At 38.5% G+C, this 26,043-nt stretch overlaps 1 protein-coding gene across 1 annotated transcript in view; it reads left to right on the plus strand.

Moving 5' to 3' along the window:
• LOC102192111 (cadherin-4-like) overlaps window positions 1-26,043 on the plus strand; it is a 242,552-nt gene that overhangs the window by 189,195 nt on the left and 27,314 nt on the right. Inside the window, exons 6-9 of the mRNA XM_005731792.1 lie at window positions 8,740-8,895; window positions 16,033-16,177; window positions 18,310-18,482; window positions 25,060-25,197. Of these exons, the coding sequence (XP_005731849.1) occupies window positions 8,740-8,895; window positions 16,033-16,177; window positions 18,310-18,482; window positions 25,060-25,197 (612 nt within the window). The remainder of the gene's footprint in view (window positions 1-8,739; window positions 8,896-16,032; window positions 16,178-18,309; window positions 18,483-25,059; window positions 25,198-26,043) is intronic.

A 26,043-nucleotide genomic window follows, 5' to 3' on the forward strand; every position in this document is an offset into this window, starting at 1 on the left:
GGTGTGTTCTTCGGCTGCTGTAGCCCAACTTCTTCGAGCTTTAAGGTGTAGTGCTGTCAAAGAGTTTGCATAGTTTGGTTACAAAAAGGTTAATTGAGTTACTGGTGCCTTCCTATCAGCCTATCAGTTAAGTAGTGCGATCATTCTCTTGTCACCTCTGGCACCAATGAGACATTTTCTTCTAGAGAACTACTGCTTACTAGATATTTTCTCTTTTGCAGACCATTCTCTGTAAACCCAAGATGGTTGTTTGGGGAAAGTCCCAGTAGTTGAACACACCATGTACACAGACCAGCCCATTCCTTTATGTTAATGAGCAGTCAAACAGATGCACCTAACAAAGTAGCTGGTGAATGTGTAACAGATTATAGACCCTGAATACTTGCATTGCTAGTACCGCTGAATAACTCATTCAAGGTATACTTTTTGTTTACTTGTTTTCTAAAACTTTACTGTAAAGGTGACTTTTCATTCCTCTAAAAAATCAAATATTTTCATAATGCCACCATATTTGCTTTTTGAAGCTAGCAGGATGATATCATTCTTAAAGCTGCGAGACAATTCATATCAAAGCAGCACCTTCCTTCTAATGTGTTTGAAGTCGAATATTTCATTCAGCCGAATGCAAAGGGATTTCAGTGTTCGCCTGGCACTGTTTTTATTGACAATTTTTACTGTGGATAATGTTTTTTATGTATGCCTCCATCCTCAGGCATGAAAAGTGACACTAGACTATTTCTTTCTATGTTAAAACCACTGTCAACCACATCTGATATAACTACCAATGTAACAAACTGCTGCTGCTTCCTATGCAGATGAAATCCAAGTTATGTTGCAGTGGTTATTGTTTTACTGAATGCTATAAGTTTAAATGGAGAAAATGTAGCCGAGGTCATTACTCAAACTAAACGAAAATAACCAACTTCAAGGATCTTTGTAATTTCTGTGATAATTCACAAAGCTTAAAGAAGTTATAGCAAAGCAAGTGGCAATTACAATTCTCTATACATGTTAACCTGCACATTATGGTAATTCCTGCGTGTATTTTAAAATAACACAATATTAAAAATCCCATATGTACCCATGATTTTCTTTAGGGTTTGTTCAACAAGTTAAAATGTACCGAAGTAAATCGATGTGGCCCCTTTCATGTCAGACAGGCTGTCATAAAGCTCCTCGACTGTCAATTTATTTGTGCATCCATCCTTTATATTACAAGTATCTTGTGGCCGCAGACCAATATTGTCACTGAAAGCTGTGCTTATTTCAATCTTACTAGAAAACTGCTGCTAAACTGCTAGTATTTGATGGTAAACTGATTGGAGAGCAGGGTGGGAGGCAGGTTGCTGCTGACTGTGCTTTCACTGCTCTAAAATCAGTTTCTAACCATGCTTTGTGTAGGAACACAGCTAGCATTAGCAAGTGAACAGGCTTCAGTGGTTTAGCGTCATAACAGAGAAGTTTCCTGTTGCTAGCCCTCCTTGGTCAACATGTGTGATACAGAGAAGATGGGGCATGTTTTATTTCTCCTTTTACTTAAGGAATTGCTTGAAAAACTATTAGAATAGAATAGAATAGAATTCAACTTTATTGTCATTGCACATGCACAGGTACAGGGCAACGAAATGCAGTTTGCATCCATCCAGAAGTGCTTTAGTGATATAGATATATTACAATATATATTAACAATAATATAGATATGTAAGTATATTACAGAAATGGGTCTATTAATAAGTAATTGTTGGTAGTATATTAGATATGTATATAACTATACTGGTAATAAGATTTTGCAGTTCTTCATGATTCACAATTAAATGTACAGACTTTACATACAGGTACACTTCTTGCACTGAGTTAAATTATTTGACAGATCACAGAATAGAGTATAGCAGGTTTGAAGCTAGAACATCATGCTTCATAATTCAGAAAGAGCAAGTTATCAAAAAGCTTGCAGTATGTTATTTTAAAATGCTGGACGGTGGATAAATATTGAAACAAAGGACTTGTCAGTCTCCTGTCTCATGGTTTTTGTATTTTTTGTTGACTTTAACCACTGTATTTGTTAACAACAACATCTCTTAACTACAACATCACTGATTTATCACACGTGTGTAGGATATGTTCCCATGTGTCAGAGGGAATAACAAAGGACACCATGAAAAATTAAATATGGGATTAGTTGGTCCTGAAGCCTCCAGGTATTTTACCTATTTGGAAATCATTGCAAAACTGAGTGGGGTATTGGAATGCACCCCGATATCAAACAGATGGGGCCTGAGCCACATGACCTCCTCTCCTCCCTGGAGACCTGGAAAGAAGACAGACTACACAAACACACAAGCAGCAAAAATCAAACACCACTCACACATAAAGGAGAAAGTAAACAAACAGAGGGACAAGGATAGCATGCATACAAGGGGCAGAGAGATGCTAGAGGAGGCTGAATTTCTTTGAGGACCAAAGTCCAAATCCAGAAAGAATGAGGCACCAATGGCTAAGGAAGTGGGAGGCCAGCACAGAGAAGAAAATATTACATTGAACAACACCGTGAATAAAATGTCTATTGTCTCATAATTTTCTGTTTTACTAACATACCATCTTTGCTGTTTGTGTAAAAAGTACCCGATTTAAATCTTTAATCTTCCTTTCTGCAAGCCACATTTTCCAAGTGACTTCAACTTTTTTTATATTGGCAGAAAGACTGCAAACTGAAAGTGTGCTGCATCATCAGGGTCTGTGTACACGGTAAATTTTATTTGGAGCCCTAAGCCTCTGCATGTTTCTCTCCTTTGTTTACTTATGTCACTTTGCTCCTAATCTGCCATGGTGAGAGTTGCGTGGGCTGGTGAAAAGCCTCAGTGCTCTTGAACACTGGTACTGCGTAAAGCAGGAAAGTTGTCTGCTACCTGAGTTTGAACTAAAAACTCCTTCAAACCAGAGTAACCGAGACTTGCTACAGTAATTCAAACTATGCTTAGCACTGTTGTATGGTTTTAGAGTTTGTAGAATAGTGTAAAGTATTAAACAGCATGAAATGAAATATAATAATGGTAAACTTAACAATTAAACAGCAATAGATTCACTTCCACTTAGATGTATTCTTTGATAGATGGTGAAATCTGGTTTCCTGTTGGATTCAGCACAACTGGTAGATTTGTTTTAACTCTATATTAAGATAGTGGTTAGATGGGAGTGTAATGTATGGAATATTCCAGTGTGAAATAAATAGCAGTCTTTGAATATAAAAAACACAAGCCTAATTTCTCTATATTAAAATGAGTAAAGAACATGGTAGATAAAACACCAACAGCTCAAACAAATATGTGTCAGCCAGAAACTTACTTTTTTTTATCAGTGGAGTAAAAAAATGACATAGCAGTTTCAATTCCCTGTAAGATGAGGTTATGAGTCATGCATTAAAAATGATTCTAAATACACAAAAATGAAAAACATGAAAACTGTTTACTCAGCTTACCGACACATAGCCTTTGTTAATGGGTCAGAGACAGAATCTGTCATGAAATACATCAAAGTATTTCCGATAGTTTGTATTCAAGCTAATTTCCAAAGACAATAACTAACTGCTGCCACTGTCACAAGATGGCAGTAATTTACAGGATGGATGCAAACAAGCACCATGAGATGAGCACAGATGTTGAGGTTTCACTTTGGTACATTTTTATTCATGTCGGTTTTTATATGTCACTGGGCAAGCACTGTTTGCCTTGCTTGTCCTAACTAAAGGTCTGTGAGTTAAACTGATATTGAATTTATTTGATTTTTTCTGCCTGCAGTTGACTCCATTACTCCACTTTCTATTACTTTGTGCTCAGAAACAAGCAGTGACAGAATTATGTACATTTTAACTTGATGCCTAATGTTTTCAAAGTGGAAGCTCGATAAAATTTATGTAAAGTTAAGAGGTCATTTAGATGTGAGGGTACTACAGAAATTAATGTAATAAGCCACTTCACACATTTGAGGTTATAAGGAGCACTAAATACAATCAGAATGCATTACAATGCATTACAATATAGAACCTTTATTCTGTTCATTTCACTTAATACGTTTTTCTTAAACTTCTGCTTTTCTATTTCTACATGTCATCTTTAGGTTGTGTAGATGACACTTCCACAGAGTTGAGGTTTAATCTTTATTTTTTAGCAGTTTTGTTACCTAATTAATGTGTTTTTGACGCTGTTGAGTAAGTGTTACTTAATTGTGAAAACCATATTCAACACTATCTCTAACTATGTATAGTTATCATTCCGACTAACTGAGCTATCCATTTCATAAGCTGTGTTCCTAATCTTGCATAGTATAGATCATATAATTTTTTTTTTTTTTTTTGTGGTTGGATTCAAATACTCTTTAGGACAGCAGTCCCCAACTTTTTTCGCGCCACGGACCGGTTTATGCCCGACATCACGGACCGGCCTTTAATGTGTCGCGGATAAATACAGCAAAATAAAACTAGTACCGGTACCGAAAAAAAGAAGATTCATTCATAACACACGTGAAAAGACCCAGGAAAACCACGTTAATAATAAAAACGATAACAAAATAACGCTGAAAACTGCTAAAAACCCTGAAAACCATACATTTCACACCTGAGCCTCAACTCTCGCGGCCCGGTACCAAACGACTCACGGCCCGGTACCGGATATACTCTACGCCACTATTAATAATAGTCTTATGTGTTTGTGCAGTGACATATAGTCATAAATGGTACTAGTTGGATACTTTTTAAATGTGATAGTTAATTTTTAAGCTCGAATTCATTCATCTGCACCCTGTGGTGGTAGAATGGCACTTTTGTGTTAATCATTCTCTTCTCTTCATCTTCTCCGTTTTCCCCGAAGACTCGGTGGCATGATAATTTCTCATTTGATTCAGTTTTGCCTGGCAGAAGGGAGCTAAGCTCACTGATAAGATCTCCTTAAGAACCAGACATGTTGTCAGTAATGAAGGGAATTGCTTTGATCCGTCGACAAATAGGTCATTTAGACAGTGTCTGGTTTCTGATGCCGGATGATACAGTCATGACTCTCTCTCTTGTTCACTCCCCGTTGCTGCCTCTTTCTCTCGCCGATATCACTTTGCTGGGAATTTCTCTACTAGTCTCTCTCTTGCAGAAAAACTTATATAGGCATTTAACACAAACTGCCAAGACAACAGAGGAAAGAACCGAGGAAAAGGACAAAAAAGACAAAGAATGAACTGAAAAACAGTTTTGGATTATTATTGATACTCCAAAAACTAAATCCATTCAATATTTAATATTGAATGATGTGTGAGTTTGTATGTTTATGCGTGAGTGTTTCTGTATGAGGTACAAGATAGTAAGTGTAGCAAGATGAGAAAAGAGTTTCTCCTCTTTTCATTAAGTAAACTAGAAAGAATTTATACAGTTATGAGAAGCTCTTTGTGTTCACTTCATGTCGTGCTTTTTTCAACACATTCCCTCCTCTTCTCATGTAAAATGGCAGAATGACAGTGAGAGCTGTTTGCAAGTTAGATGACATCTCGCCTATCACAATATTCTGGGATAGAAATAGAGGAATGATAACATACTTGGCAGAATCTTTGGTATCCCTGAAGACGTTACAGATAGCCCTAGTATTGTAAGAAAAATCACATTTTTTTTAACTTGGGTCTCATTAATTAGGAATGCGTGGATTTTTCTCAAATACGGTAACACGTACTCATTGCCTTTATTATATGCAGACCAATCAACTTAGCCTGCATAGTAACCCTCAAAAGGCCTGTACTAAGCCAGGAGTCCAAAAATTGGAAGCAAAAGAATTTTCAAGTCTAAACCTTTCTTGAGATCATTAGCTGGCATAAACAAAATGTTTGAGCAGTGGAGAAAACACAACTGTTCATGCTTGAATCCTCAAATGTATGCCCATGCAACCATGCACAAATATTTGGTAGAAACAGATGAGGATAAGGACTCTGGCGTCATCCCTCAACAGTCTTAAACGTGTCTACGTGAACGTCGTGGGCGGGAAAGCTAATTGGTTGGAATGACTGTGGAAACATGCAGCTGAATCCCTGTCTCCACCCCAAGCAGGACGACTTGGAAACGGGTGGGAAATCAGGGGGGCGTGGAAAACCCAAATGGAATTATGGAGAGCTATCACTTCCTAACTGGTGAGGATTTATACACCACTGCCAAGGCCAACGGATTGAAGTAATTTCATTTTTCATGCATGGCTTCTGTCCCCACAGAGACCTGAAGCAAAGAAAGAGAGTGATGAGAGAGTATAGCAGAGGGGAGAGATGAGAGGAAAGAGAAATGGAGATGAGAAAGAGTGACTTAAAAAGGAGAAGGGAAGGCAGAGAAAAAGAGAGACAAGGAGAGGGGAGGAGAAAAGGGGGTGAATTAAGAGAGGAAGCACTTTGGCAGTCAGATGTGTAATAATTGCTTGTATTTTCTAATGCGACAGGAGAGGTATAGCAGTCTGCGTGCTGCAGTGTCTTTTTGCTTTGGCTGTACCAGAGGGTAATGACAGTACATTGAGAGTTCAACTAAGCTGCTAGCTGGATATTTGTTAGTTTGTGGGTGTTTAATGGCTAGAGTTTCTTTGAAGTAATAGCAGTCAATGCCTGCAGCTCGTTAATTATCATAGCTGTCAGCAGTAATTCACAGAGATATGTGCAAAGCATTCTGACGTTCTCCTCCTCCTATTCCCTAAAGAAAGCACACACACGTACATGCATGCACAAATAGCATTAGTAGGCTGGTATGACAGTGCTTCTCGCATTAGAGGGAAGCTGTCTATAACTGATCACATTTGTTTGATTAGAAAGACACACCTCTACCGGATTCTTCAACCAGAAAGCTGAGTATAATGTTAATGCGGATATAGAGGAAGGGAACGGAAAAAGTTCTAATAACAGCTTCGATAATGGTGACAGGTTTTTATTCTACCTGTCGTAAGAGTCAGGATGACATCTGCCTAATACTTTGTGTCCTTCCCTTGTCCTTGTTAGTTGCTTCAGCTATTTTCTCAGCAGGGCAGAATTCCTGGTGTGTCAAAAGTGTAGCTAAATTGGTTCCTTGAGTGGTGAAAGACGGAGACAACTTTGGACAGTCTTCCTCTTCTGGTGCACTCAGGCTCTTCACTGAAATAGTCAATGATTAGAAGAAAAAGGGTCGACCATTCCTGCGCGTACGCATGTGTGTGTGTGTTTGCCTGCATACCATAGAAAGTGTATGATTGATTAATTTTGATACACCAGCTGATTTTTCAGGTTGCCATGTCGTTAATGGACAGTAATGGGTTGCTTGGAGTTTTGGACTTTATTTGGACAATGAATTGAAGAACTCCTCCAAATGAGTCCCAATTACACAGCTCTTCAGTCCAAATCACAGACCTAGCAGTGCACTTAATGCACCTATTAGTTGCCTATCTGGCAAGGAAAGCTAAACCAAAATGCAGGGCTATTTTTTAGAGAACGTTTTACTTCCCTTGCCCCACAGTTATTAGATGCATTTCATCGAGTGTGCACCTTATTTTCCTCTGGCCTATTTTGGCCTCTGCAAAATGTGTTTATTGTTATGTTTGCTGTTACCTAATTACCCATCACTTACAGAGTCATACTTTCACTTTCCTACGTAATAGGAAATTCAGATTTTTTTTCTTCTTTTGACGAATCTAAATTCTTCCAAACAGAATGCACAGCACTCCCTGTGGCAGCACTAATGGAATCCTTGAGTACCTAGAGGTTACTGTAGAAATGCCAAGCTTTGATATGTGTGTGTTTATAGTTATAGCACTCATGATGTGAGGAAATTATATTCCACAGCTTGATGAGCATTAGGTTTAAGAATGTAGTGGTTAAGGGGAGAGAAGCAAGGTTAAACCTTCAGGCAGGGTCATACTATAAAATATCAGTGAGTGCAGAGTCTGACACCTCAGAATCAGCTGATTTCAGTTCTGTCTTTAATATAAGTATCATTCAATGATACCTAATATGTTGTGGACAATTTTACTTTCATGATATAAAAATAACTGTAAATATTGCAGGCAGCTGTTTTTAGCTAAAAAGACTAACCCTCTGTATGTGAACTATTGCGTTGATGTCAAAGACCACATTAACACAGATTCTGCATATGTTACTGTGACTTTGCTCCTTACTCCATGGAAACATTATTACTTTCCTTACAATTCAATCCACTATACTTAGCTACATCTTGAATACAATGATAGGAAGAAATGCCTGCCAACATCCAGTTGAAATTGATGTGAGCCTCCTCTGTGGTGTCAATGCAGTAACACAAAGGGCTTAAATGTTTCCTGCTTTGACTGTTACATAGCCAATGACTGCTTCTTAGATTGAATTGGAGATCTGCCATCATCCCAAGTCTCAGACACGAGAAATTAATGTGAGGTAATATAATGTCCCCACGGGTGATGAAATGTCATCTCGGTGTCAGTTTCTTTTTTCTCTGATTGTGTGTCCTTGCATGTTTCCAGTGAATAATATACAATAGATGGTTTTTAAAGAACTGTATATCATAAATCCTTGAATAATAAACACCTCACACTCAATACTGTTCAAATAGAAGTAGGTTGCCAATGGAAACTATGTTTTTTGAGTGTAGCTTCCTGGATGCAAGAGAGAAATAAAGCCATAAAATCAATCAGGTTAAAGAAGCTGCAGGGATTAATAAAATGTAGTGTGTAACTGGGATTGACTGAGCATTCCTTTTTCTTTGTTGGGATGCAGATTCGTTCCGACCAGGACCAGGACATCTCAATCCGGTACAGCATCACTGGGGTGGGAGCAGATCAACCACCAAATGAAGTATTCAGTATCGACCCTGTGCTTGGAAAGATGTTTGTCACCAAACCTCTTGATCGAGAACATCGCTCTTCATATCACGTGAGTGTCTTCTTCACACAAAATTGTGATTGATGGATATCCAGTTTGCACTTTTTCTTTACATGCAACATTATTGGGTAATGTGAAAAATAAGAGACTTTGGTAATTCATCAAAGTCACATCCAGTCAAATTACTGTTCTCGTGGCATGGTAACAGTAGCACATGGCAGACTCACAGAAAGATGTAAATACCTGAACATTTAAGAATAGAAAGTAACACTTACTGCCCATTAAATTAGGTATACCTGATCAACTTCTTGTCAGCAGTTCTCTGGGCCAAAATGCCTTGTTGATCCCACACAGTAAAAAAACAAGTGTCAATTTTACACTTACAGAGTTGATTTTAACTCTGCTTCAGATAACATTTGGTTCCACTCAAAATTAGAGTTAAATTTACTCTATGGCCAGTGTTAACTTTTCAGTGTTAATTGTACTCAATTTAGTGTCAAAATTGACAACAAAATGTGTAAAAAATATTTAACACTGAGGGTTATTCACACATTCAGAGTAATTTGATTACACTTTATAGAGCTATTTTTACTCCAAATTTAGTTTAATATTAACACTCTGATGTGTAATAATATCTCTTTTTTATTTCTCTGTAGTGTGATTTTTTCATATTCATCTTATGATGCTATATTACTAAATAACTGTGATCTATCCTACAACAAATATACAGGTTAAAGTAACAGCATTTATTATGTTTCTCATTTCAGTCTCATTTAATTAACGTAACAAACCTTTACAATTCACAGTTCTTTGATGCTCACTAGAGAAAGCAATATGACATTTCCCCAATGTCGTAGTTGTTTGCAGAAAAGTAAAAAAGTTGGTCAGGGATGAACTGTATGATGTACCAAAGACATAATGGGCCCTAAAGAGTTCATCAAGGGCTCCTACTGAACCTGTCGCTTTACATGGAAGTGCATGCTTCTCAATCACAATGAAGGTGTGAATGCTGCTTCTTGTGGATCCCTGGGTAAGATGGTAGGGCTGACTGCTTCGAGTGATGTTAATAATAATAATAATAATAACGGACAGGCTTCAACCAACATAATTAGCAAACGTACTCATGGGCAAATAAATAAATCGCTCTTGTAATAACGATCGGCAAAAGGCTCAGCCTACGTCGATAGTCGATATATGCGTTCAGTCGCCCAACCTTACACCACAGTCACCAGATCTCAGTCCAATAGAGCACCTTCGGGATGTGGTGGAACAAGAGAGTCAGATGATGGATGTGCAGCTGATAAATCTGCAGGAACTGTGTGATGCTGTCTGGACAATATGAACCAAAATCTCAGAGGAATGTTTCCTGTATCTTGTTGAATCTGTACCATAAAGAATTAAGGCAGTACTGAAAGCTAAAGAGGGTCCTTCTAAGGATTAGTGAGGTGTAACTAATAAAGCGAGTAGTGGGTATATATTTGTCAATCAATGTTCTTATTCACTTCTCTCCAGAGAATTAGATACTTTATGTTAACTGTATTATCTTTTGGCAATAAATTAGTCTTATATTTAGCTTACAATCATGAGAGGAATATTAAATATTGTAGTGATTATTAGCATCAATGTCAGCCTGTTAAGACTAACATTAGTTCTGTAGCTAGTGACTATTGATATCGGTAAATTCAAGTAGGACACATACTCTGGTTGTCTCATGGTGTGTGATTGATGCTTTAATGCTAGAATGTTTGTTTAACTTGTACATAACAGCATTTTAAGAATGTTTTTTGGCCCGATGCACCATGTAAAACCATCTTTTTTTCAATGCACGCTGTGCATTTTGACAAAACACCAACATCTGCACTACCTCATTTGAATGAAACTTTCATCATGTTGAGCCTCTCCTGTCACCTTTGTGCTGTGCATGCTGTTCTAGGCATCGAAAATACGGAACAATCAGAAAAAATGCATTTCATTTGGAAACAGCTTGTTGTATTGCTGCTCAAGCTTATCCTTTCACGCATCTTTCTGCTGCTGTGAAGGGAAACTGTGATGCAGTGAGCGACAGCACTGGGTTCATCAATTTAGGTTTCTATCATTGGTTTTCTCTCTCTCTCTCTCTGTACCTGCCACCATCTCTGTGCCTTTTTTTAATGGCACCTAGCCTGAGTTACAGTCATGGTAAGCTGGCAAATCTAACCTTTCAGTGGTAGGTGAGCAGATTTATACCCCAGAGAAGCTCCAATCAATGAAGTAATTTGTTAAGAAAGGAAGGCGCTTGCTAAAGGCTGCCTAAGTGAACTGCTTGTTTGTTTTTGAAGAAAAGTGTTTCTTGGAGGAGAATACAAAATGTGGTTGGAAACCAGATGAGACAAAGTAAAGATGTATGTTTAACAAGTTAAGAAAGGTGTTGCAGTTCACTTTAAAGGACCCTCGCTGTTATAGCAACAAATATGCAATTAAATAGCATTGTAAGAAACTCAAACGCTCTCAGCCTCTGAACAATAAAGCCAAGGAAAGTCTTGTTTATTGAGCATTGTTAACCAGAAAACTGCAACATACCTAAAGTTAGTACTTGACTTTGTGGTCTCGGTTTTGTTTACTTCATTTTTCATGCAAGGACAGAACAAAGTTATGGTCTAGCTCTTTTTTATTTCAAAAGAATGAGCACTCTGAAATTCAAAACCAGCCATGCAACAAGATGCATTCTTATGAGGAAAAAAACCTTGAAGCTTCTGGGTCTGTTGTTATCTCTATCAGGACGCTGCCTCCCGCCAAATGCATAGCGCTGTCTGGTACGGTCTGTTTTCTCCCCCTCGTCTTTCAAGATAATAACTTTAATGTGGACCCAGAATTACATTTTGCCTTCTTTAAACATGGCGGTAATCTCTGACTCCTGCTGTTATTGAATTAGGGTGTGGGTTCATGTGGGATGGAGGGATGAGGGTGGGTGTAGATAAGGGGCCTGGCTCGTAGCCCGTTACAGCACAGTGAGATGTGATATGCGATGGCAGCACACGGATATTGGGTGCAGGACAGATCAGACAATGCAGTGGAAAAAGTAAAGTCAAATTAACCTCAGGGAGACCTGAAGATGCAATTTTGGTGGAGGTGCAGAGTGGAAGCAGACGGTGGAGAGGACAGAATGAGCAGCAGTGAAGAGGATCTTCACCTCTCTGAGGAGAAGAAGTCGAAGGAGAATGCTACTTATTCTATTTCCTGCCACAACGAGCCTGAAGGCTGTTTCATATATCTGACACTCATGCTCCTACAGTGACCAGGTAGCTTTTTCCTATCAGGTAACGCTCATAAGAGAAGGATACCATTCCCTTGATTCATTCTACATGTTGAAAAAAAAAAAAGCTCTTGTTAAAATTGAGAATATTTGTCTCTTCTCTCCGTGTTTTAACTTTTCCCTCAGTCTTTTCCAGCTTAGTTTATCTTCGGTTCTGATGAATATCCTAACGATAATGTAGAGAGACCTTCGCCTGAAATTGATCGCTGACATATGACCAGAATAAATATTTACAAGCCGGTGTTGTTAGGAGCAGGATGTAGATAAGATCAGATTTTTCTTCTTTTTTTTTTTCTTTTCTTCATATGATATAAGGTAAACATCCCCGGTACTTCCACCTGACAGGAATATCGCTGAATAAGTCATGCTCAGGGATATAAACATTCCCAAGTTAAGTGAACTGAATGAAAACAGCTTTAGGGAAAAGTTCATTTCTAAATACCACTTCAGTCTGCTTGTTTGACCTTCTTGTAAGCAGTGAAAAAAAATAATTCAAGCATTTATTTAAACTCGACATTTCCCTGATAATGCAGATGTTTCCGATTTTTTCATTTTCTTTCAAACTGTTGGTCGTTTGGGAGGTTTTTTGCTCAAAAAGTGAAAGAAGTAAGGACACGTTTGACAGCATGTATTGATTTTAGTAATAACTTCATGTACAAAGTTTGTGAGAAATCCTAGTTGGTGATTCCATTGATCTGAGCAAAGCTGAGTTGAATTTGAGATGGGCTGACCGTGTTTGTGGAGTTAGAGATGTGAAGAGATTTCAGGACTCTTTCAAACAAAACCAGACAGAATGTTGATCAGGGATCCAATATGATGATTCTAAAACCGACTCCTTGCTTTTACAGTGGAGCCAACTTTCAAAAAAATAAGATGTTTGTTGTTTTGCTCTTTGCTGAGATAAAAACTTTGGTGTGTAAGTGTAAAAGAGATAACGAGTTTGGAGAAATAACATAAGCATAAAGGCAATTTGTCTGAAAGAAAAATGTCCAGAATTTTTGTTTTGACTTTTATTCAGTGTGGCTCTGTATGTTCAGGAAATCTTTTATGGTTTTCTATACTATAATTCAAAACCACTGATTTTATCAGCCTGTATAAACAGTGCAGAAGTGTTTATCAGTTTGGCTCTAGAGGTCCACTAAAAACACTTGCTTTCAGTTAATTGATGTTTTTATTTGTGTTGTTTTTTGCTTTGTTTGTACCTGACAGAAAGATATTTTAGATGATGAGATTGTCCATCACAGAATAATATTAGAGAGGTACCGTACCAGTTTGATTTCTTTGGTGTGAGATGTGATGGCGCAGTATGAACCAATATCATAATGTTAATCGAAATAAATTCTTGCAATTTTTATTTTGTTTGGATAGAAACAAAATGAGTTATTATATTTAGGAATATAACATAATACCTTTCTCCAAATACATATCAAGCAAACAGCTTGTCGCCATTCACTGTTACAACCATCTGCTTCTTATGCACATGTCCTTCATGATTTGATTTAACCACTCTCCTAACATCGCTTTTAGTTATTGTTGGGAAATGGGTGGCATCAAGGTCCTTTGAATAAATTGCTGGGCTACAAATCTTCATGACACAATGCCTCAGTGTCTTCATGACATACCAGTAGAAACAGACTGAATAAACATGAATTCTTTTGAAAGGCTTACCAGGAGATAATATCGTCACTCTGAAAAGAACATGTTTGTAATGGTAATACTTCTGGAACACCATCTTGTGGACAGATCGAAACAAAGTGGAGATATTTGGCTATAATACATGATGCTGTGTTTGATAAAAAGGAAATGCAGCATATTAGCACAAACACTTCATATCAGCTGTCAGGGATTGTGGTGGAGGGCTTGCTTTGCAGTCACAGGACTGGGCACCTTGACATTATTGAGTCAACCATGAACTCCTCTGTATACCAAAGTACTCTAGAGCAGCGGTCCCCAATCCCCAGGCCTCGGCCCGGTACCGGTCCGTGAGTCGTTTGTTACCGGGCCGCGAGAGTTGAGGCTCAGGTGTGAAATGTATGGTTTTCAGGGTTTTTATTGGTTTTCAGCGTTATTTTGTTATCGTTTTTATTGTTAACTCGGTTTTCCTGGGTCTTTTCACGTGTGTTATGAATAAATCTTCTTTTTTTCGGTACCGGTACTAGTTTTATTTTGTTGTATTGGTCAAAAATTGGTCAAGCAACATGGCAGTGAAGGACACTGAAGCTAAAGACACCAGCAAATCTATATCAGGATGGTTGAAAGAAAAGACTCAGTGTTGCAGTAGTCCAAACAAGACCTCAACCTGACATTTCCTGATAAATATTGTGTCTGGACCTTAAGAGAGCTGTGTATAAATAAATGATAAACTGAAGAAATGTGATAAAGAAGAGTTGGCCGCAATGATGGGAGAGATTAGAAAAAAATAATAAGGTCAAGCTACTAAAGGTAGTTCTACATCCTGCTGGATCACGAGATGCATTTAGCTCTTTACAGGACTGTCTTGTTAAAACTCTCTTTTTCATATCATAGCTATATATATTGGCTGATTAATTAATTTAGTGCCAAATCCTTGCAGTACTGTTTATGACCCAGCAAACAGAGCAGCTTCTGTGTAAACATTCATGTCGCTAAAAACTGTGAACTCGCAATCATAAATGAAGCCGAGTCAATTACTGTGACAACATTTTTGTCAGCTTTTATTTTCTGTCATCTTGATTTTGGTGGCTGTCATAGGGCACTGCTTAGACAGACGTTAGCGAGTAAATCAAACTGAATCTGTAAACACGGTGGTTTTAAAATATGATGGTCCATTTCCAGTAGAAAGGAAATCTTGGTGTAGATAAATTTCATTTAGAAAGTATTGGCAAATCTTAGATTAGATACATTCTCAGAAAATAAATGTGTTATTGTGCCTCTAGTGATACGACTTATCGCTTAGGTAGTGCTCTCTAAGGTGTTGCTGTTGTACTGTGTGGTTTATCCTCTAGACAGAGACCAGGCTTGAACCTCCAGAACAGTTTTATACATTTTTAAAAAATGTGGGACATTAATTTGTTTTGTATCATTATTCATTAAATGGACAATAGACTGGCATTTGTACAGTGTCTTTCTAAGCCTGCTATCTACCACAGACTTAACCTACTGTACTGCACCTTACATCTGCACCTGTAGCTCATTTCCCTAACTGAACAGGCAACACTGCTAACCGTTGTGATGAAGATATAAAAAACAGACGTTTGAATACAGTTAATATATTAATATCTTTCCCAGTTTCTTTTTGATTGGGTTAAACACAAACTGTCTGATATTACATCTTAAAATATAGGCGAAACCATGTGAATGTATGTTACTGCTTTATACATACACACATGCCCTTAGCTCTCAAAGAAGTCCATATAGTTACCTTGAAGCTCATTAATGAGGGGATGCAGAAGGCACAACATTGACTTATATTACACTGGTTCATTTTATTATATATTTATTATTTTTTCTTTCGGAAAGCAAATGTTTCACCCATTATTTTTCTCCGTATTAGTAAAAGAAGCGCTCATCAAAGCCTGATTCTAAATGATTTATCATTTGTTTATCCTCCCATAATAACAATTCATGCAGGAGCGCAGTCTGAGTTCATTACTCCCTCAAAATATACTATATTTTAAAGATGAGCATGAAAATTCAATGTGCCCCTGTTCTACAAGTGGGTTGAAACAGCAGGCAGTGAAACAGGGCAGCGGCGACACCGAGATGCTGGAGGTCGAGGTGGCAAAATTAGCATTCTAAATAGATGTGTACAATGTGAGAAGACTGAGGCATATTATGTGTGTATGACCATGAGTAGCATATTTTTATCTATAATCATTATCTCTAATCTGGACGTGTTTTTTCTGTTTCCTTCCTAGCTGCGAGCCCATGCTGTGGACATGAACGGCAACCAGGTTGAGAACCCTATCGATCTGTACATCTTTGTCATCGATATGAATGACAACAGACCCGAGTTCAAAAACCAGGTCTACAATGGCTCTGTGGATGAAGGCTCGAAACCAGGTAATAAATTATAGATGGATAAAAACAATTGAGACAATTACAATAGAAACTTTTTTTTTTGTTTTAAAACTCAAGAAATTTATGGGTGAACAGAAAAAGAACAGCGAGTATATCAGGAGAGATTGGTGTTGTTAAAAGTATGACTACACCAGTGAATCTTTGATGCAACAGAGAATTTTCCATTCCCCTTGATTTAGCAGACGGACAGAGAATCGGTCTCGTAGAGTGGCTTTTCATTTAGCCTGGTGCAGCAGTGGTCATAAACCAAAGAGGGTGCTCAGGCTGGAGAGGAGATTGAGGATTAAATGTACCACGCTGTAGCACCACTGGGTCATTTTATGTCTAACCTCAAAGCGGAAGAATCACAGAGATGAGCTCTCTGTGTGCAAGCGTGTGTGAGTTTGAACCCGATGAGCCAGAGTTTATTGCACCAGAGGTGATCTCAAAAGGTGTCCAGGTGCTCAATACCTTTTCTTTCTGTTTTGCTTTCTTTCCTTCTTACTTTTGTCACACCTCACTTTTATTATCTTTTCTTTTCCTTTTTTGATTTCCTTTCCTAAACGATACCATCCCTGTTGCCCGAGCCTCGCCTCACACACCGTACAAGTCCCTGTACGGCATGCATGACATTCAGTTGAACAATAATCATAAAAAAGAGAGTTTTAGAATTTAGAGCTCCAGTGGTTTCAATGGAAGGGCAATTACAGACTTGAATTAGTTTGCAAATTAAAGAGTCATTATGGGGACCTAATCCTGTCAGGCACAGCTTAGGATCCCCATACAAAGGGTCCACATTAAACCCCCTAAGTCTGCAGCTTAATGAAATTACCCCGGCGATGTGTGACACATTGTGATTCTAAATCTCCTTCACTCTATCCCCACATCTCTTTAAAAAAAAAAAAATGATGGGTGGAGGACTGATAGTCTCTCCACTTGGAATCACACCAAATATGGAGTCTGTCCTCTATTTCCCTCTTTTCCTCTCCCTCTCTCTGTTCCTAACAGCTTTTTTGTTGTCTCGCTGAGAGGCCTTCAGAGTACTCCCTCTGGCCGAGTCATTGACAAATGTTGCTTTGAAATGTAATGAAGTTTGAAATGGGAGCTGCGGTTACAATTATCCTCGGACAGGGGCTGTCACTGGCATGATATCACTATCTCTGGCAATTAGAATTGGCTACAAGAGAGGCAGAACAAGAGGGAGAAAGAGATGGAGAGATTGGGTGACAGGCAGTGATCCCACAGAGTTATACAAGTAGGGAAGGAACCTAACAAGTGTTGCTTTCGTGAGAGAGTAGACGCTTATTCTCTGCAACACAAATGCGTCATAATCAGTTTTTATTATTAGTTTTTAACATGTCCTTTAAATATAAAAAACATCATCTTTATAACATATGATTTTAATAATATTTGCATGTATATATACTTTTGTGTTTGATTTTCTAGTATTTGTCCAAGTTGTTATTTACAGAACAGCTACCCATATTTTTGTTCTGTTGGCGTAGATTTCTAAGTACCTGTCCCATTAATATACATTCATTAAAATTATATTAAATAATGTTTCTATGAAAATTACATCTACCGGTATATAGATGCAGCAATTTAATCCGTTATGACATCTTAGTAAAACAATAGAATGTAATTGTAAAATTATAGTAATTTTTGCTGAAAAGCTGCCCACATGGACATAAGTAGTAATTACAGGATAATTTCCCTACAGTTCCAATGTCTCTGTCACGAGTGTGCTTTTTTAATATATTATACAGTCACGTGAAAAAGAAGGTTTTCCCAGTCCTGTGACAGAGTCTGTGGTTACTGCTTTCATAGGAAGGTAAGAAGTAGCCATGTGCTGCTCATCAAATACACCCCATTAATTGACTGATGAGCTAGTGTGATCACCTCTGTAAAAGCATAGGCAGTTTTTCGTTCTGGAGCATTTGAAAAAAGCAACTGCTTTAAACCAAAAGCTTAACCAATGACTATTGGTAGTAGACAGAGGGGAGGTAAAGCTTCACCATGTCAAGTCAAGTTATTTACAAAGATAGCTATAATAAGCCACTGTTATGGTTGGTAGTTGATCTATAAAGAGTATGCCGGTGGACATAAATGCTGACAAATTTTCTGTGTTTCATCAGGAACATATGTGATGCATCTGTCAGCATTTGATGCAGATGACAACACCACAGCTAATGGAATGGTGCGCTACCGGATCCTGTCCCAGACGCCGCACAGCCCGATCCCTAACATGTTTACCATCAACAGCGAGACTGGAGACATCGTGACAGTGGCGCCTGGTCTTGATCGAGAGGTTGGTCTTCTCTCTCCTGACGCATCAACTCGTACCACTTTATAGTAACAAGTGTTAATAAACAGTAAATTTTTAATGTGAAGTAACTCTTTCCAGTCAACAACACTGACATTTTAATTAATGTTTACGAACTGATTAATATACAACCTTTTAATAGTATGTGATTGTCATTGTAAAGTGGTAACTGATTCATAAAACTTTCTTGGCTGATAAATACTGTTTGGTACATCTATAGATATTTTTGAATGGCTAGTATAAAGTTAGAACTGGTGTTAAAATACTTGTTTTGAAGCTGCATAGGTTTGCGGGTGGTCTAAATCAGTTACAGTTATTTACTTGTTCAGGAATGTGAGTAAATAACTGTAATTTGACATCTTAGTTTAAAACGAATAATGTATTTTACTTTTTTTCAGCTCTTTTGAAAAACAGTTCATCTGAAAATTTATGGATAACAACAGTAATTATGTTTTGGCATTACAATTATCCTTTTAATTAAAGCATACTGGTGGATTAACCATTGCAGAGACATGAAAAAGTATTTCAGCAATTACCATCAACATTCATTTAGAGCAGCTGTGGCATAAACCTTACACTGGATGGTGGTGAATTTAATTTATTTAGTGTTTGGGAAAGTTTGGAGGGGCACTTGATTTACTGCTGTTAAAAACCCTAACCCTTATAAATATCCCTAACATGCCACCGGCTTTGACTAAATGCAATATTTAAAACTCGGGGAACTGAGATATGCGTACTGATCGATAAAAATAACACAAAATAACAATAGCTCTTTATTTATCATTAGCAAATGTTATAAGTGCAGGTCTCATCAGACTGTAATTGTCTCTAATCAACTGTGATGTCATATTTATTACTATATAGAATAATGGATAATGTATTTGTTACACAGACTGGAACAATTTTTAAAAAAAATCATCATTTCATAACAATATAACAATGAAATGACCATTTAACTAGTTTTAATTGCCCATTAATTTACAGAAAAGCTTATTATATATAAGCTTATATTTTCTATTGTGCAGGTAAATACTTTTTCCATTTAAAAAGCACTGCCAGGTGCCTAATGAGCCTTCTGCTGGAGGTTTCTTCCCTTTAAACTGGAGTTTTTCCTTCCCACTGTTGCAAAGTGCTTCTCACAGGGTATCACCTGACTGGTGAGGTTTTCTCTCGAATATTATATTGTCTTTTCTTACTATATACATGTTCCTCGAGACACCTGTTCCTGTTAATTGGTAATTGGTGTGACAAAGGATGATAAAATAATTTTTAGTCATACAGTGTGGGAACCCTTGCATTGCTGCACAGTGTCTGAATGAGCCATACCTGGTCAAAAGGAAGACATTTGTATCTGTGTTCATGGAGCACAGTTCCTAATAGCATTGTTTACTCTGATGACATCCTAAGATATGACTTTCAAATGTTACGGTGCCATTTGTCCCCGCACACACACACATAAGTCATCTTTTTTTTTATATTAAATTGTCTACGGTCACCTTGTTTGTGGAGCTCTAAAAGTTGTGACAAGATCCAAATGTGTTTATTCTCACAACATGGATGTGCCAGTGACAACTCTGCAAAGAAATCTCCGAGACAGATCATCCTCCCAGACTGTCACCAGTGACAGACCTATTAACAACACATCACGCAGCAGTGGGCTGCTCGTGAGTGTGCGTGTGTGTATGTGTGCGTGGTGTTTGTGTGGTAAAGATAGAGTGGAAATATCTGAGATAGAATGCCCTTGACACCTGTCAGACAAACACAAAAGCCCATAATCACATCTACACTCGATAAAACACAGGCAATAGAGTGAAAAAACGAAAACTGAAGGGAGCAATAGAACAAAAACTGAGCTGGTAAGGTGGGTTATTACAATGAGGGGGGAGTAAGTGTGTGAATTTGTTAGTGAAGATAGTGTGATGGAGACAGAGAAGCAGGATGCGACATGATGGTGCCAGAGGGAGAGAGGTACAAGGGGAGCATAGACTAAAAATGTCTCAGCTGAACCGCTTTTCTTTTTGCTCTGGTTTATCAGTACACTGCTAATCCACACAGTCACCCCTAAACGTAGGATTACACTCTTGGCACCCCTAAACACACGCATGCACACAAACACACACACACACAGAGACAAGATTGTACTTCAAAGAACTTGTGTTGAGATAATTATTTCCCTTGCCCATAACCTTTTTAATAACATATGTTTTTCCAGGTTAGTATCACTGGGATCAGCGTTCTCGCTTTCACTTCCTTTTCAGATCACATCTGCTTACTTTACAATCAGACAACAGCCACGTGTAAATATAATATGCACAAGCTGGTCATATTCCCAACAAGATGAAAGCTCATCTAACTCTTCATCTTCCTGCTACTTTCCACAAGCTTGACAAAAACACTACAGGCAGACCTACGTCAGCAAAAGAAAAAGTCAAGCCAACAAAGAATCATCCCTCCATCCAACCTGGGACCTGTCATATTTTCTGAAAAATCTACTAACCCCATTTAGCATTGATGTCAAATTACAGTAAGGCTAGTAATACAGACATTTTTAATGCTTTTCGATGCCATGTCTAAGACCCGTGAGCAGATTTCATTAACCAGATAACACATCAGTACTGCATGTTGATACAAGGTGCAAATGAGGCTCGTAAATCTTCAGAAAAGAGACTAAGGGAAAAGAATGGCTACACATTGCCTCTTTTCCCTTTAAACATCATCATCCGTACATTTTCTAGCACTCATCTACATCCCGGCCCCAGGTTTACCTTTCACACTAGCCCAGAAAATGTTTTTAACCTCACACTAACAGTTAACACTCCTAAAGTGAGAATGAACCAAAATGCATTGTTCAGGCAAAGTTGGTGTCCTTAGATTAACAGAGTCTCTGCAAATCAAGACATAGTTGATAAGTGACAAAATTTAAACCCATTTGAAAACCTTTGGGGACACTTTCCACCTCCACTATCCAAACAACAAATGAGGGCATCACTTTTGGAAGAATGGGATGTAAGTGGAGTCAACAAGACTAAATTTCATTCCAATGCTGGTGTTAAATTAACTCCTGACTCTGGGGAAGAGACTGATAATCAGTATTTTGTGTCAGCCTCAACTTAAGCGTTTCTTTTCTGACTTTGTAAAATAAAATGCAACACATAAATATACCCAAGAATATAGATTTATTGAACTTGTATTTATTAGTAGAAGAATGAATTCTAAATAAAGTTATACTCATTTTCTTTACCTAATTTATTTGTGGTAGTCATGTCAGTCTAGTGTGAGACTAGGGTAAGGCCACTGCATACTGCTGCCTTTTACAGCTTTACAGTTTCTCCTTTCCTTGTGCTCACTGTGTGAAAGCATACACTCAAATGTGCACCTCCTTAGACACATGTGAGTGAAATGGTGAAATGAAATGAAATTGGCAACAATTTCAATTTATGTTACTGTAAGTATGATAAAACAATCTCCCAGCAAATCAAGAGCACAACAGAAATAGAGCAAGAACCTAGAGAAAGCACCATTTTCAGCCTTTTTACTTATCCAGTAATATGATAAATATCCCAGACTGCAGTAAAGTGAAAATATATATATGCCAAAAGCTGTTGACGTAACAGCCATGAAATGCCTCCAAACTGCTGACCCTTTGCAGTTAGCTTTCTTCAGGCAATGCTCTCTCTCTAGCAGCTAGTGCACTGCTGGTGACAGGTGGCTTCTTAAAGCCAAAGAGCCAGAGCAATATTGAATTAAGTGGATCGGCTCATAGATCTTTCCCCGCTGTCAACAACGCCTAATTCAACTTTTTGAATCAGGATTAGAACAATATCCAAACCATATATCAACATGTTAACATGTTATCAACAGTTAACACAAAACCAGTTAACTATTGGTTCTAAGATGTTACATAACCAGTTACTACTAGTCCAGAGTTGGCACTGGGAGAGAGCCCATCTTTCTCTTTATGAAAAGACATTTTAAACAAGCAAGTTGAAGAGTAAGTCTCATGGCAGCCCTACTAACCGGCTTGGTTCTGCTCGACTTTCAAGCAGAAAGTTGTATGCACGCTGAGTCAGTGTAAGCTTGCATATAAGCACTTCATCACCTGAAAGTCAAGAAAACTGCTGGATCTAGCAGAGCTATCATTTGCCACATTAAGAAAAAAATAAAACGAACAAAAAATAAAATTGGGTGCACATTCGTATATATGGTGTAGCTATGTACACGTATTTCAGTGACGCTGATTTGATTATTTAAAAATGAAATTAAGTGTCTTAAATAAACTCAGGAACTCTGTGTTTGGTTGATTATTTCTTTGTTTTAAAAATGTCTCTTGGCCTTAAATCTTATACTGCTGGAAAGACTGTTTATTTCTCCTTAAATGGTGCCACACAGGGACGTCAGTAGCCATTCATAGCCACGACAGCCTGGCACATCCTCGTCATGCTGGTCACCAGCTTGGTCACACACTGCTGTGGGATGGCATCCTGTTTCTCAACCAGCAAGTCAGCCAATGTGGTTGTGTTGGTTACTCTGGCACGAACAACATGCCCAAGCTGATCCCACAAGTGTTCAATGGGATTCAGCTCAGGACTGCAGACAGAACATTCCATCCTCTTGACTCCCTGAGTGCTGATGGGATGAGAAAATGTCGTTTTGTGACACCTATTCGTGTCCTGTCTCTGACACCCCCTGTTATATGGAACTTGCCCTTCAATTTAGAGATGGTACTTGGTGTCACTCCAAATAATGCTGCAACTTTCCGGTGAAATACCACCTTGAAGTTGTTCTACAGCACCTGCTTATCCAGCAGACACCAATTGGCATACACATTTTGTGTTGTCTTGTATTAGCTTCTTCCAAAGGGTGTCAGAACTCAGTCATGTAGGAGGGTCTAAGAAGTGAGACATCAGCTGTGGTGGTTCAGAACTCTGATTGTGATCTCTTCTGGATGCCACTTATGTCATGCCAGAAGAAGACCCTGGGGTAGACCCAAGAACTACCTCGCCTACCCCAATCTGCACTTAGATTGCTGCCTCCACCACCTGGATAAGGAACTGGATGTTGCAAAATATTAATGGATATGTATGATGGATGAATATAAATAAACTTGTGTGCAAACAGTTTCTCCAGCATATAAACGCATATTTCAGTGTCCCAGCATTTTTCCTAGACGGCAGATAAAAGTCTTAACCTTGCCAGAAAAAAGTACCTTCTGTACTGTACATAAACTTCACAGGAAGATTCGACGATGCACACTGCAGTGTTTACCTGGTCCACTTTTAGTCAGCACTTTAGCCCTTTGAAACTTGGAAAGTTTCTGCACCTCCCTTCTCTTCTTGGACTGGAGTGTTGGAGGTGTTAGGCACACAAAAAAAAGCACGATTTATTTTTGGTATTATCCCTCCCTTGTGCCTCAGTTGCATCCCCTGCCGCCTCTTATCCTATCTTCTGTTCTTTACTTTTGAAATGTCTTCTTCCTCTTCTTTGTAAACTCCCACACTGATTCTCTTTTAAAGATTTCCACTGGTCTGCAGTGGACTTTTAAGAGCTTGTTGACAGTAACAGACCTTAGTACTCCAGAGAAGACTGGCTATGCTGCGGTGTTGTTGCAGCGCTGAGAGGTTCAGAGGAGCGCTACATAATTACTCCCTTGTCTAATTAGTGAGAGTGTTGTGTACACGCTGTACACAGGCTGATGGGACAGTCAAGCAAGCAGAAGATATGGAGAAAGAGAGGTGTGTGTATGTGTTTGTGGATGCTTGTGTGTATTTACGGGTGTTAATGAGAGTGTGTGTACGAGGTTGGAGTTCAGCATCTCATCTAGCATCAAGATGAGAGGAACTGAGAGAAGCTGTCTAATCCTCCTGATGTGGCGTCCTGGCCTAATTGGGATATTTACTCGGTAATTAGCAGGTGAGAGAGACACTGGGAATGTAATTGGGAATCTCAATGACGAGACACATTATCCAGACAGTCAGCTTCTGGGCTCCATCCTTCCTGCAGCCCATTAACTGCACCCTGGGACAGAAGAAGAGACAGGGGAAGCCAAGAACAGAAGGAGGGGAAAATGGTGAGAAAGGAGGTACATGGCTGAGAAGAAAAACAAGAAATATTTCAGCATCCACTGAAGTGACACTATGTCATTTCAAGAGATGAAACGGCATTTATCATTCCCTCATATTATTGCCCCATAGATAGTCTATTAATCTCTGTCAGTTGGATCATTGTCTTCACATCTGTCCATCAGTGGCGCTGAATAAGCGATGCCTTTGATAACTTTGATGGCATGCTGTACCAATGGGGAGGCTTCACAGTGGTGCCTTCAGATGGTCTGAAGTCTGGATACGTTCCAGTGAAGAGATTTCAACTCAGTCAAATGAAAGACTTCACCCTTGTGATTTTGTGTTTCAAATAAGACTGTAGACAGTCACTATAGAAGAGAACGCAGGCTCAGCTTTTTTCCCCCATGGGAGTCACAGTCTGCGACTGCTGCTGTAGCAAGAGGGAGCTTTTTGCAGATGAATAACCGCACACTGTTGTTTTTTTCTATTACTGTCTTTTACAGAAAGTGTCCCAGTATACCATTATCGTGCAGGCCACGGACATGGAGGGCAACCTGAACTTTGGCCTTTCCAACACAGCCACTGCCATCATCACTGTCACGGACATCAATGACAACCCTCCCATGCTGACCTCCAGAACTGTGAGTTATTACAAATGAGGTAATGGGCAATGGGTAACAGTTCAAAGAAATAGAGGAGTTGGGTTAAGAGAAGAGCACGGAAATCATATGTTGGAGAAGAAAAAAATCATAAAAAAGAAATATATCAGAAGAAGAAGGGGGAAGACATAGAGGGGGGAAAAATTGAAAAAAGAGGAATCTACACTGTTATGTCATTACAAGGAAAGATTTACACAAGGACAGTGAGGGGGACTTATAAAGGATAATTGCTCATTTGCTTGTAGAGAGCTGAAACACAAACACATGAGAAAACACATACTCGTGCACGCGCACTCGTGAGGAATAACAGATCCATATCATTGACTTTCATGAGCAAGAAAACTAGAGCCAACAAATGGTTAATGATTGTTGTCATGATGGTGATATTTAGAATGATGATTACATTACAGAAGGTCATTACTGAGAGCCAAGTAAAAATTAAAAATCCAAAGTACTGCAATATATGTAATATATTGCTGGTGGTGCCATTCTGGAACATCATCACTAAATCAATTAGTGATTCAGGTTATTTCTACTTTCACTTGCACATATATGGATTTTATATCATATCATCAAGGACTAATCTCACCCCAGCAATCAACAGCAATCAACTGTTTGAACTATTACCGTCAGGCCGACGGTACAGGTCACATAAAACCAGGACAAACAGATTCAGGGATAGCTTCTTTCCCAGAGCTATCACCGTAGTAAATAAGCACAAAAACAATTGAACCTGCTTGCTATACCATACCGTCACTGCCATTATATTATGCTGCTATTCATACTGTCATTATATTAATGCTGCTATCCTGTATATATCGTACTTAC

This window comes from Pundamilia nyererei, unplaced genomic scaffold, assembly GCF_000239375.1.
Source record: "Pundamilia nyererei isolate P.nyererei 1_Seehausen unplaced genomic scaffold, PunNye1.0 scaffold00044, whole genome shotgun sequence".
Lineage (NCBI taxonomy): Eukaryota > Metazoa > Chordata > Actinopteri > Cichliformes > Cichlidae > Pundamilia > Pundamilia nyererei.